Source organism: Parasteatoda tepidariorum, chromosome 6, assembly GCF_982258835.1.
Source record: "Parasteatoda tepidariorum strain Cologne lab strain chromosome 6, Ptep-v5.0, whole genome shotgun sequence".
NCBI lineage: Eukaryota > Metazoa > Arthropoda > Arachnida > Araneae > Theridiidae > Parasteatoda > Parasteatoda tepidariorum.
In genome coordinates, this window is record NC_141760.1 from 21976139 (window position 1) to 21990133 (window position 13995).

General features: G+C 28.7%; 1 protein-coding gene across 1 annotated transcript; it reads right to left on the reverse strand.

Annotated features, from left to right (window-relative positions):
• Positions 1–2703: 2703 nt before the first annotated feature.
• LOC107437155 (THO complex subunit 4) lies at positions 2704–13812 on the reverse strand. Its single transcript, XM_087165530.1, has 6 exons — positions 13504–13812; positions 11754–11891; positions 10790–10937; positions 7761–7881; positions 4977–5057; positions 2704–2958 (listed from the first exon to the last, which is right to left on the reverse strand). Exons 1-5 carry the CDS (start codon positions 13690–13692, stop codon positions 5000–5002), a joined length of 654 nt encoding a protein of 217 aa, XP_087021656.1. The 5' UTR covers positions 13693–13812; the 3' UTR covers positions 2704–2958; positions 4977–4999.
• Positions 13813–13995: the final 183 nt, after the last annotated feature.

Consider the following 13995-nt stretch of genomic DNA (forward strand, 5'->3'; position numbering starts at 1 on the left):
AAACTAATATGTGACTTTAATAAGCGGCGGGCACTGCAATGTTTAAAAAATAATAAATTTTCATAATAAATAAGTCTTTTATAATCTAATAAAAAACAAAATATTTTCCACTTTAATAACTGTCTCCAATAAGGTTAGAGCATGGGCTCCATTTGGTAGAAAGCAGATATTTATTGCAACACAGTCAGTAGTATTATGAATCTACATTTCTGAAACAAATTTAGTTTAATTACTTTAATGAACAATAATCATTCAGTTTCATACTATATTTATATGAAAGCTACACTGCTCAAAATAAAGGATATTGATGTTGTGGGTTGATCTTGCACCTCGAGAATTGTTTGAATGATTGATACATTATCGACAGCTGTAGTAGGCTATACAAGATAAAAATAACATTTGTTTGCCAGAAAAAAATGCATTATTCTGAGTATTTGGGTACATGAGGAAAAAAACACAATTTGTGCATATGAGAAGAACAAATAAAAAGAGGTGTTTCCTTAAAAAATAGTTTTTCAATGAGGGGGCTGGGGTATTCTGTCCCACGCCATCAGAAGAGCTCTTTCCAGTTCTTAGAGAGTTTATGGGAGTGGTAGGCGCCCAGCAATTCATCTGCCTAGAATATTCCAAACAGGCTAGTGTCTGGTGAACATGCTAGCCAATCCATTCATATGATTCCTTCCTCCAAAAGGAAATAATTCACCAAGTTAACAATATGTGGCCTGCAACTGTCGTCCATTAACTTGAAGTTGTCTACAATTGCTGCAGCATAAGAGACAAAAATTCTCAGGATCTCATCCCTATATTGGCGACCGATCAGAGTTCCATTTCGAATGATATGGAGATTAATACACCCATCAATGGAGATGCCAGCATAGACCATCACTGCCCCACTGTCAAATCTTACACTTTTGTGCACAAGCGCTGGATTGTTTCTAGTGCCATGCTCCCCCCAGAAGAAAATATGCCTCTTATCAGGATGAACAGAAATACTGAACTTGTCAGAGAAAAAAATATCACTCCATTCATTTCTCCTCCAGTTCACATACTCTGTTGCCCACCCCTGCGGGCGAGACAGGGCCTTGCTATTACGTCATTGGTCGGCTAGCACAAGACCTACAGCGTGAATTGGTTTCGGTCAGTTTATGTCGAAACTGTGGTGCCAGTTGCCGAGTGAAGGTGTTGTTGAAAAAGAGTGGCATTCATATTTCAATGTCTCCAAGCCGTTAGCGTTAAATAACTGTCTTCATTGGGTGTTGTTGCACTTTTATGCCCTTGCCCTGATCTTTGGCCTACATTTCGTCTTCAAAAATCGGTTCCAGATCTTGGAAATCACACTTTGTGAAACTCATGGCTTCTGCTACTTCGGCCGGCCAACAACCCTCCAAACTTCTAATTTGGTTAAATGACTTAGTTAAGATATCACTTATAGAAACAACACGCTTGCTGAATGTTGATCATTCTTTTTAGATTTCACTTGCATTCAGCTGAAAGCCAACTTAAATTTGCTGCCTCAAAATTTGAAAACAAGAAAAATTTGTATTCCTGACTATCTTCTTCCATTTTATGCACACAAAAAAAATTGCCTATACTGATATTTTCTACAAGACAATAGCCTTTAATTGTTTTGAGCAATGTATTAGAATTCCATGTTCTTATCTATTTTAAAAAAATACAATAAATGTTCTATACTAGATTAATAAATTCATTAATGAAGAAAAAGGTAACATTTAAAATAAGTTTTGTTAATATTTTAATTTTTTTAAAGCCAGAATTTTTTAACTTAAGTTTAGACCCTACTTCATCATTTTCAAGCATTGTAGTCTTTAAGTTTCAGCAAAACTTTGCTTTATCATATGTGTTCAACCAGACAGCTCTTTCCATCAAAATTTTTACGGAACTGTAGTTAATTAGTAAGTTTCAAAATAATGCTTTTTTTCTAATCAAAAATTCTTGTCAAACTGAAATTACCTCATAACACATCTCAACAGACAACTTTGAAGAAAGGAACTTTTTCAGTAGAAATTATTAGGTTTTTCCCTGTAACATATAAATTATATTCCTCTCTATGTACTGTGATTTTCTTTGTAACTCAGTTCTATGACAAACTATTTATCAGTTGAAAATACGTGCTACCAAAATTTAAAACTTGATTTTGTGAAAATATGGCCAACTAGATAAGAAGACTTCTTAAGTATGAGTTTGAAACATGGACCTAACATGATTCAAAATAAAAGATCTTAAAATCATTCATTGGAACATTTTTTGGGAGGAGACAAGATATTATCAAAACTAGTTATAAATTAACAAAGAATATTTTTATCAAAGGAAATGAAATTGATAAGAAAAATAAAAGTTCAGGGTTTAAACACATTAGATAAGCGAAAATTTACCATCACTTGTGTAAAGACAGGGTTGAGTAGGAAATACAGATCTATATAAACAACCTGTGAGTTTATTTGAAAAACTTAACTTATTTAAAATGTAACTTTTATCAATAATATTATTTGCACAATACTTTTTTTACTAAAAATATATACTTACTTCACCCTTCAAATAAATGTCAACCAAAACACAACAGTATCATCTTATGTACAAATTGTGATCACAATATTTTGCTTACCTCAACAAAGGGGACAGAAGCATTAGTTCCATAACTTTTATAAATAAATAATAAAAAAGGAATACATACTAAAAACAACATTGAACGCTTGGATAGATACAATTTATTTAAAACAAGATGATTTTACAAAATGATGATAGTTATTTTAGATGCTAACATTTCTGATTGACTACAAGTTGATTGATAAAAATGGTAAAGTTATTCAGTCTGACGTTTATTAAAAATGCTGTTGCAGTTGTCACATAATTGCAAAACATCACACAAGGTGGTTAACAGATGCATACAAATAGCAATAGATCTGAAGAAGGCAATACACACACATCAGACAACATAACCTAAAATGAAAAATAAACTATGAGACTCGGAAAGATAACTGGTGTAACAATAAATTCCTCATAGCTCTAATCTGAAATGAATAACAAATATTATTATATTATTAATTGCTATAAAATTAATGTCTTTATATATTTAAATCGTTGATATTTTCACAACATGAAATTCTAAATAATGTATATACAGCATAATTTAAATTAATTATGTATAAGTTTAGTTTTATCTCTAATCACATTTATTACCAGAATAACATTTAAATCTAATTACCAGAAATAAATATGAGATGCCAAGTATAAATTCTAGTTCCAATATTTTTAAATAAAATATGCATAGCTGCCAACATAGAGAGAAAAAAATCCAGTAGATTTTACGAAATAATATAAATTTCACGATAATTGTTGCATAATGTACTAAATATTTTAGAAGTAGGAAATTCTAGGGATTTTCTTAGTCATCAAAGTAGAAAAACTGCAATATTCTATAGTTATGATTGGCATTAAACATACTTGAAATGTTATGTATTACGTTTACTCATAATTTTGAACATTAATAGGCATTTAATTCACCAAACATAGTTCAAAGATTTTTTAAAAGTAATTTAAAAAGATTACTGTGAGTAAAAATAAACTGAACATTTTAGAACAAAAAAGGTTTTCGACTGATTTCTATAAATGAAGTTCACTTCATTATGTATTAGTAATACTTTTTAATTATTCAAGCAATAATCTGCACAAAAAATTAATTTCAAAAGGGATTTTTTAAGGAAACTTACTCAATTTTTGGAATTTTCTAAATTGTACAAAAACCAGGAGAATTTCAAATAAACCAGTAGACCAGGAGAAACTGGCAAAATCCAGTAGTCTACTGGAAAATCCAGTAGAGTTGGCAGCTATGAATATGCAAGAATTTTTATAGATGAACGTTTTTATATGTGACCGATGATTTTTTGGACCTTGGCTTTCCAGATTGCTGCTAGCGAAAAATCCAGATTTTTTTTTTTTCGGAGCATAATCATCTCTGCTCTTTGGTAGTGGGTAATTTTTTTCAATGTTTACAGATTGAGTTAGCTTTAAAAAAAATATAATTTTTGAGTAATCCAGAAGTCATTATTTTTTATTTTAAATACAAAAATCATTTCTTGGAATAAATTGTAAAATGCATGTATTGGATTTTTTGTAAAGCTATCTTAGCTTTTTCAGGTACAAATTTCATTCACAATATACAGGGTATCCGCTGAAAAAATCTAATTTTTAAAACGGAATTTAAAAATACCCCCATTTCATGGTGTTCCGACTATCTGAATTTGTAATAAAATCCACACTCACAGTCATATTTTATTAAAATATAAAATGTTTTTACCCTGTTCTTTAAAAATTATGGTGTTCTTTCAAAAACTGAGAGAAAAAACATCATTTCTAGAGCGAATTATCTTTTAAACTTCTGTGACTTCAGAATTTTTTTTTTCCATTTTATTAATTTAAATTTCTAGCTGAAGCAAGCCAGTCATTGGCGATTTTTTAAAATTCCGAAATGAGAACAGAAATATCAGGAGTATTTCTTTCCTTTAGGATGAACAAGAAAAGTTTCTTTAGAATATAATTCGGCAGAAAAAAATTATTTGCTTTTGTATTTTTTTCAGCTATTTTATTGCTTCAACTCTTTTTTTTTTTTTTTTAAATTTAAAATCTTTAAATATAACGATGCAAAGTATAACAGTTTTGGTTATACCTATCATTTAAATTTTTGTTATTATAATGCTTTTTTAAATTTCTTGTTGTATTTTTGTCGGAGAAAATAGTAACTTCGTTAAGTCATGAATTTGAAAGTCTAAAATGTGGCAGATACCTTGTATATAGTTTATTTCACATTAAGAGCAAGTGAGAATTTAATCCTGTTACATAGCTGCAGTAAAAGAAGTTAAATTAATACATTGATAGTAAAAGTTCAAAACAAAATTCAAGCAGAATTGTGAAATAGGGAGATGTAAAAATGTCTTGAAAAAATTGTTTAAATACATCACCTTTTGAATTTTTAGTACAACTTTTAACTTCTAGAGAAACCACCCCTGCCTCTCCCTCTTCCTCTATTACCACCTCGACCACTGAAATACAAATGTAAAGGTTTGTAATTATACTATGCATTTTTAAAAAGAAGAACAGCATTAAACTAAATAATGACAATGATGATCTTACAAGTTCGTTTTGATAAATAAGTCAGTATTAGATTTTTATTAACTAAAAAAATAAATATATCAAAGGGGCTTAATACACAGAATTGAAGGTTCAATAGAGGTAATTTAAAAGTCCTTAAAAAAACACAAACTATTCTTTTATCAGCACTATTATTTAAGCCACTATTATTAATTGTTCAACAGGATTTATATTTATTAATTTCATACACTCGCAAGAAGACAAAAAAAAAAAAAAACTTTCTTTTCTCAAACACATCAACTACATAGTTTTGTGTGCGTGTTAATCAACATGTCGAGAATTTTTATTTAAACTTCCGATTCTTTTTGGTAATTTAAAAAAATAAATAAATCAGAATTGTATGCTATAAAAGCTTTTTCATGAAAGAAAAATAGATCTGTATTTAACTTGGATTAGATAAGACAAAATAAGAAATCTCAAACTGTTCAATGGATGGTGTTTTCAGTAGAAATGTAAACAATAACAATCTCGAGCTGTATGCCTGCTCTAGTTCCGGTTAGAAAGTTTGCTGCTGCTTACTACATGTTATTCTGTGAGGCGATATTTTCAAACGGATAATTTTGCTTTCAATAAAAGAAATAAATTAGATAATTTCTGAGCTCAAATCTGCCGTATTTCATAAGATATTAATGTTATTAAGTAATTCTGGTGAGTTTAGTTATTTAGAGATATATTTTTAAAAAAGGTGACATGGTTGCTAGATTTTGAATAACTCGCTTTTTTGGCAGACTTGATTTGGCCTCTTTCCATAAGTTTATTACTATTTGTTCTTGTTGCAAGCTGTGCACCATCTTACGTTAGTGTTAACACTCTTAGCATTGTAAACACATGTAATAAGCAGGGTTGGGTTTTTGACGTCAAAAAGTGGTTTTTGACATGACAAGGGTATAATACTGGTTTAAACCGTCAAAAACTGAAGTTTGCCAAGAAAATATATTAACTTCAACACTACCAACAGTTTCCATGCATTATATTGAAATTTAATTATACTATAGGTAATCAGCAGGTTTTAAAATATTTTTTAATTAAAATTAAGGTAAAATAACAGATTTGAAATCTCAGAAATTTATATTCAAATGCATGTGCAGAAAAATTTTGTGCAAAATTTTTTTAAATATTTATATTTCGAAAAATTTTTTTTTTTTTTTTGATACTTAAGAAAATTAAAAGTTTATTACTATGCATTTTTGACATAAAAGGAACATATAACTAATATTTATAAGGAACTTACAAGTTATGTTGTATACAAATAATGCATATCTTGAAAGCAAGAAGTAATTATTCAACAGCTGAATATTTAGATATTCAACAAAACTATATAGTATTCAGCAAAATGAAATTCACAAGTATTTGGATAAACTAAATTTTCAGCATAGTAAATGAATAGGATGAATATACTGTAAATCGACACTAACTACTCTGTGTATTTAACAGAAAGCACTTAAATTTGTATTGTCTTATGTTAAAAAGATTATTAAGAAGATTTAAAAGAATATTAAAAAGATTTTTCTTTAAAAGATGTCTAATGTACAAAACTGCTAATGTTTATCTTTAAAAATGTCTAATTTTTAGTATAATCTATACTATACACTAAATTTGGTTATAAATAAATTTCTTAAAAATATCACTGCAGATTTTCAATAACACATGAAAATGAATACATAATATTACAAAAGATGTGAGCTTTCAAAAGTACAAGATTTTGGTTACTATTCAAAATATAAGTGTTTCTTCAAAATTTTAAATTTATTTTTCCTAGAACATATTTAAAAACACTATCTTTTATAAAAAATATATAAATTTTATGTATTAATTAAATTTCACATATGAATATAGGTTTTTGACGTGACGGTTTAAACCGTCAAAAACTGTCACATGTCAAAAACCTGCCAACCCTGGTAATAAGTAAAAAAATACATTGTTTGCAAGAATCTCAAAACACAATGATGCCAAATGGCTTTAAAATACAACGGAAACAGTAACCTGGAAATTAAGGCGGTACCGAGCTCGCAGCGTTTCCCTAGTGTAAAAAACACCATCCATAAATGCTGCTGTCACAATTTTTTTTAATTTCACACATTTGAAATTCAACATGAAATAAAAATGGTCCTTTCGACATGTCAAATTTCAACCCTTCAGTTGCTGAGTGGCTCATAGTTTATTTTTATACTAGGTTAACAGTTAATAATTCTCAAATTAACAATGAAATATTAATATTTTCCTTTTGTAGTACCCTCTGTGCAATTTTTTTTGGACACATATTAATAATTTTAAGTTTCTAAGAAAAAGTATACTACCACAAAAAAAAAGTAAAATTGACGAACACTCAAAACAGTTCCACTATTGCTCAAGAGCTTTTAATATAAAAATATTACTGTTTCAAAAATTAATTCACAAACCATTCAAAATCGGTCTTCTCATTAAATAAATTTAATTATTATGTTAAATCTACGTACATGAAAACATAAAAAAAAAGAGAAACTTTTAACACTATTGAGCAATCTTTACATTTACACACAGGCACAAATATTTTCGAATTGAAAATCAAATCGTTTTCATAATTTTAAAGATCAAACAGATTTATTAATACTTACCGTCCAGGAAATCTGTTTCCAGTATTTCCTCCTCTTTTTCCAAATTTGTTAGAAAATGAGTTGTTTACCATTGTGCTTGTTGGAGGAGCAGAACTTGTTATCTGAATTTTCATAGCTCGCCCTAGACGGAATAATCAGAAAAACCCAAACTTTAATAAATACAACTAAACTGAAAAAATAACCTTTTTCTTTAAAATCAAATTTTAATTAAAAAAAATTCTTCAGAATTTTATGCAGAAAGAATGATAAAATCTAGATAATTAAACTATTAACATACCACGAATACTTCTTTTTTTAAATTTTCATATAAATTGATAACATTATTTTTTAATGTAATAAAGTTCAGTGATAAAATGCTTAGTCTTATTTTTTCAAAAATCTTTTGAGGTGTCCACACTCTGAATTAAATGATTTTATATCAGATACATGATACCAGAAAAATTATCTTATACCAGAAGTCATGGAAGTGTTGACCTCAGCATTGATACGGGCATAACATTGCAAAAATAAAATCTAGAATCAGTATAAAAATAACATTAATTTTTTTAACTAGAAGCATAACAAGAAATATTGTATTTCTGATAAGTTATGTAATTTTTTTAAATAAATTATTATTTAATCAATGTGCGCTCTTCAAGTACATTGCAACAAAACAAAGTCCAACATTAGCCAACACTAAAACTTTGATACCATAAACTGCAATCATTGTTCACTCTACCGTTGATTAGGATATTTCTTAACAGACACGAAAAAACTGCTAGTGGTACATGTTACAAATGTTACTCTCTTCTATTTAGATAAGTTGTGATATAATAAATAACATTTGAAAGGTAACAAAAACTATTTCACATTGGTATAATGAATAGCTGCCAACTTCTTAAAGACAAAAATAAGAACACTAACACGATAAGCCAATCAGGATTAATTGCCACACCAAGTGAAAAATCCTGAATATTTTATGAGCAAAAAATTAATATATAAACCATACATGCTTTATATTTAACATAATTTTTTTAACAGACGTTTTTAATAGATTGCTTAATATTGAAGAATATCACACCTTTATAGAACTAATTCAAGAAAAAACACATTCTTTTCAAGAACCATGATATCGGATATTAAAGTCTGGTGAATATGAATCCCAATGCAGAGTTTTTAAATTGCGAACAAATACGAAAATCTATGCATGAAAACAACTTGCAATATTAGATTTTACAAGACACATGAATACGCAGCACAATATACAATTTTTAAATCAGGCAAAAACAAAGAATGAATAGCGCAGTACCAAGTATTCAAAATGACGAAAATAAAAGAATCATATGCATGTAAACGTCTCGATAATGGGACTTAGCAAAAGCTTCAAAATCTGGCCGGATTATAAGTTTTTGAATTGAGGAAAAAAAATAACACACCCTGCTGCCAGTTTTTAGACCTACAAAAATCAGTAAAAGGAGCGAAAAGGCACAAGAACGCCAAAAAATCATAAAATTTTATTTTTGGAACAAGTCGAAAAAAAAAAGAAACAAATATTATTTATTTGGAACAAGCGACAGCTTTGTAATGTGATTTTTAATTTACATATAGCAAAGTACCATTTATAAATTAAAAGCACAGGGGTCTGTCCAGGGCAAATTTACTACTATTTAGCGGTACCTTCAACTTTAAGAAAAACGGTAGTTTCTCAAAATCCTTTTAAAAAAGTAAGTCCTAAGATTCTCTCCCACGCCCCTTAAAATTCAGTTTTTGTATCCTCATGAGAAACGATAAATCCTGGATTAATTAAGCATATACGAATAGGTAGCATGTGCTTGGTGAGATATTGCTATGTGGTAGCCTAACCGGTCGCTTACGCCATATTATAGTGAGCTTTTGTCTAAGAGTTTTTTTCCCCTTTAAATTAAACGACGAGGCGCTCCCTCTGTGAACTTTACAGGAAGTTGAAATTTGAACATGTTATTCTAACAGACCTTTATTTTTTGATGAAACATTTTTTTCTTTTTGAAACTTTTTTCTGTATTATCCCGTGGGAAATGTTCTCATAATCAAAATAACTTTTAGTGCAAGTACTGCTAAATGTATGTGTTTCTTTTAAATTCAAGTTGAAATTTAACAATGGACAATGACTTTTAGAGATTTTTAAATTTCGATACAATTTTAAGTCCAAAATTTCACAATAGCAAAACTATTTTTGAATATATGGCAAAATATGAATGTCATAAATGATTTTTATTTGTAGTGACAAATTTTGAAAATATCTTACTTTTGTGTTGATTTTTTAATATAATTTAATTTTCACAAAATAGGCACCTCTCTTGACAGGTGCCTATTTTGTGACAGACCCCTGAAGCATATATATTAGGTGTGGCCAAACCTAACATATAGGCTGATTTCAAGTGATACATCTGAACAAATACTTATATAGCTTCTACCAATATCTGCAAATTTTTAAAGTGGTTATTTTTACATAAAGGTGCATTCACATCAATTTATTTTTTAAAATATAATCTATTCATTTGGAAAAATTTCATTCATACATGTAATTAAAACATATTTAAATGGTGCTTAACTGAGTGAGTATAGTCATAAAATATTTTCTTTAATCAATGAAATGAAATGCAATAAAAACAGCAAAAGTGAAACTCAAATGAGAATTTTTTTGTTACTATCTATTAATAAAACTAACAATCCTTTTTTTTTCTTTCAAATATTAATGTAATGTTCATGTTTAATAAATGAAAAAATCCACAGGCTTCAACCATATTTTTCAAAACTTGAATTTATTGCATTTCATTTCAAATGCAATAAAATCATAAATCTAGTTAAAATAATTTGACCACAAAAGGAGGCAAGCTTGTTCTAGAGATACAAAATTTCTAAAAACCATACCTTCATAGCCAAAGGAAAGTAATGACAGGAAACATGTTTATGCTCCACCAAATCCTTCAAGATTTTGGAAATTATAAGGCAATTTATCACAATTTAAAAAATTGACAAAAATACAACCTCTTTCAGGCAGTAAGCCTCACCATCTAGGGGCACTCCATTATATTGTCTCATGGCCTGTATTGCTTCACTTCGACGTTCAAAAACAACATCTGCTGTACCAAGAGAACGACCAGACTGGTCATAATGAACAACTGCTTTTCGCAGGTTGCCAAAATCGCCAAATAATTCCTTCGGGCAAAGAAAGGTTTAAACATTAAAAACACAATAATTATTTTTAATAATGAAATAAAATTACAAATGAATAAAATTCAGGTAAAAACATTAGTAAAAAAAAAGTTAGATATTACTTTAAAAAATATATAATCATAATAAAGTACACTAGATTAAACTTTGACAAATTAAAAAGCATATTGAGAGTAAGATTTATAAAAAAAAATATTTGTTCACATAATCTATAAGTATCTCTCAACTCATTCTTTGATAACAGAATGATCCTATTCTGAAAATTTTAAGCATTATTAAATATAAAATAAAAAAAAAACTGAAGCAGTAAGATACTTGATTGAAAAACTTCATTTGCCTCAAAAGTTTACAGATTGGAAAAAACAGACATTTCTCACGGAAAATAACTTTTCCGGAAATATTTGCTTCCAAATGCAAGATTTTTTTTTACTGCATAAACTTACATTTTTTAAATAATCAATTTAAATTGTCATAAATTTCCCTTGATAGGAAAGTTATTCTAAGATATTAAAAAATATTTAGTAATAAGAACTAAAATAGATCAAATCTGAATGAAAGCATTAAATTTTTTTTTTGTTGTTGATTAATGAAGATTGAAATACATTAATGCAATATATTTTTACAACAGCGAACCAAATCCTGCAAAGGCTGTCTTAAATCAAGGGCTTTACCCCACAAAATTATAATTAATGGACTTGATCATTTTTTATCAACAGAAACAACTTATGAAGATTACACAACAATTAATAAGTAAAACATATCAAAAACAAACAAATTTTTAATATCAAAAAATTAAAATACCTTTATATCAGAATCAGATACTCCATAGTCCAGGTTTGAAATTAAAAGTTTTGCTGGACCAGAACCAGCAGCATTATTCAATCCTCGCCTGATTCTGTTAGTGGTTAAAAAAGTTTTTGATCGTGCCTTAAAGGTACCCTAAAAAGAAAAAGGTATAAGTTCACCTTTTACTAACAGACATTTAATCATAACTAAGATACATAATTATTTTCATAAAATAATTAAAAAGAGAAAAATCGGTAAATATCTTATAATATGCTGATTACATAGCACTATCCATCAACTGATTTATTTTTCAAAAAATATAGCTAAGATCAGATTAAAAGAGGCTACAACCTCTTACGCTGTAATATTTTTAGGATCCAACAACATGTCTTTTTAAAGATCTTAATAGAACAGAAGTTTCTGTAGTTTTCCAAAAAATAATAAGAGATTCTTACAACAATGTTTTATATTCTCTCGTAATGAACGCTAAAAATATGCATTTTAGGGATATTTTCATATCAGTAGGTACCTATTTATACCAACAATCAAGGCACTAAAAGCTGGATATGAGTTATATCCAGTACTATCTTGTGGACCACTGTCTGGAAATTGCCTTATACTAGGCTATTGCTCAATTTCAAATACAAATGCAGGAATCTTTTCAAAATTGCTGTTGTCGTCGAAACTTAACTGTTAAGAAATATTTATTCTGATGCATAGACATCCACTTATATAAAAAAAGAAAACAATTATCAGCAATTTTTTCCTTTTTGAATTTCGACAAAGTATGTTTGAAAAAAATTGAATTTTTCAATTCTTCCACTTGATGATCAGTCGTACCAACTTCAATTGCCAAGGTGCGAATGAATTTTAAACTCATAAATCTATAAAAAAAAAAAAAAAAAACGTGAGGTTTGCCTAACGTAATAACTAGTTAAGTTCGACTTGGTCCCGTTCTGTGATTAAATTTCTTTTTTAGAGTGTTGCAGGATGTTACCCAGAAAATGCCAAGGCCTGGCCATTATTTTTACCACAGATATGCAAATCTTTATCAAGTCCATTATCATTGTCAATTTTTGCTAATTCGACAATTAGCTAAAGTTAATGGATTGATTATACTCAATTTTAGCTTATTCGGTATATGTACCCAAGTTGAAAATCAATTATATTTATTGTTTACATAGGATGCAAATACTTACACCCAGGTTTCTTATTGGAGATAGAATGTAGTAGTACTTTCATAGCAATTAAGTAAAGCAGTTTTAAGACCTCAAAGCAAGCATCAGTAGCTTCAGTTTACAGGAGTCACCTGGCAGTGACTTTAGTGTAAGAAGTATTTTAATGGAGTCTTGAATACAAATTTATTGCAGTTTACCACCTAGCATTTAAACTTATACCTTTTATTGTGTCTAAAAAAATTTTGTCTTCTAATAAAGAGCATGATGAATAGCGAGAAGTAACAGCAGAGTTTATTAATTTTTCATTAATCTAGGGGTAAATCTCTTAAGTTAAAAAATAAATAAAATCACACAGCAATGACTATTTCTAATAAAGCACTGAAAGAAAAGGGGAGGAGTTGATGGAGTCGAATAAGTAAAAAATAATAAAACTAGTATTAGTCATTTAGACAACTTTAAAAAAAAAAAAGCTCGTTAAAATAACACTTTCATAGCACCAAATTGAAGAACACAGCACCACCTCCACACACTACAGAGCATTAAGAATCTGAGTTAAACCAATTTTCTCTAGAAATTAAAAAAATTACCCTAAAATTGGTAGATTTTCTGATATCCATGCCTTGACGTAAATTTCCACGAGTTCGTCCAAGGCCTCTCGTATTACCTCGACGTCCCTGAAGAGCTCGACCGCGTTTATTGCGGAATGAATTAAATTTTCCTCTATGCTTTTTAATAATATCATCCAAAGACAAGTCAACGTCCATTTTTTCAGCCATGGTTTACCGCTTTTAAATTTCAATATTCGTAACAATTAATTCAAATTGAGAAATACATTCATTCAGAATTGAACAAAACAAGTCAAAATAGTCTGAAAGTACAATAGTTGCCAATTTTTGTTCCTATTTCAATGAATTAATAATTTTAATTTAAATGCAGGAAATTCGGTAAAACGAAATGTATTTGAATATTTAAAATGCCTTTGCATAATTTTTTAATTAAAAAAAATTATCTTTGTGTCAATATTCAAACTAGGATAACTAAACAGTCATTGCATCCAAATTTTTTTTAATGGCCAATCA

What these genes read in the sequence shown, in the direction of transcription:
- LOC107437155 (XM_087165530.1), bottom strand. Translation starts at nt 13,692, where the DNA reads ATGGCTGAAAAAATGGACGTTGACTTGTCTTTGGATGATATTATTAAA. An exon ending in GAAAATCTACCAATTTTAGG is followed by an intron (nt 11,892 to 13,503) that starts GTAATTTTTTTA and finishes TTTTCTTTTTAG; the next exon opens with GGTACCTTTAAGGCACGATC. An exon ending in TAATGGAGTGCCCCTAGATG is followed by an intron (nt 7,882 to 10,789) that starts GTGAGGCTTACT and finishes TATTCCGTCTAG; the next exon opens with GGCGAGCTATGAAAATTCAG.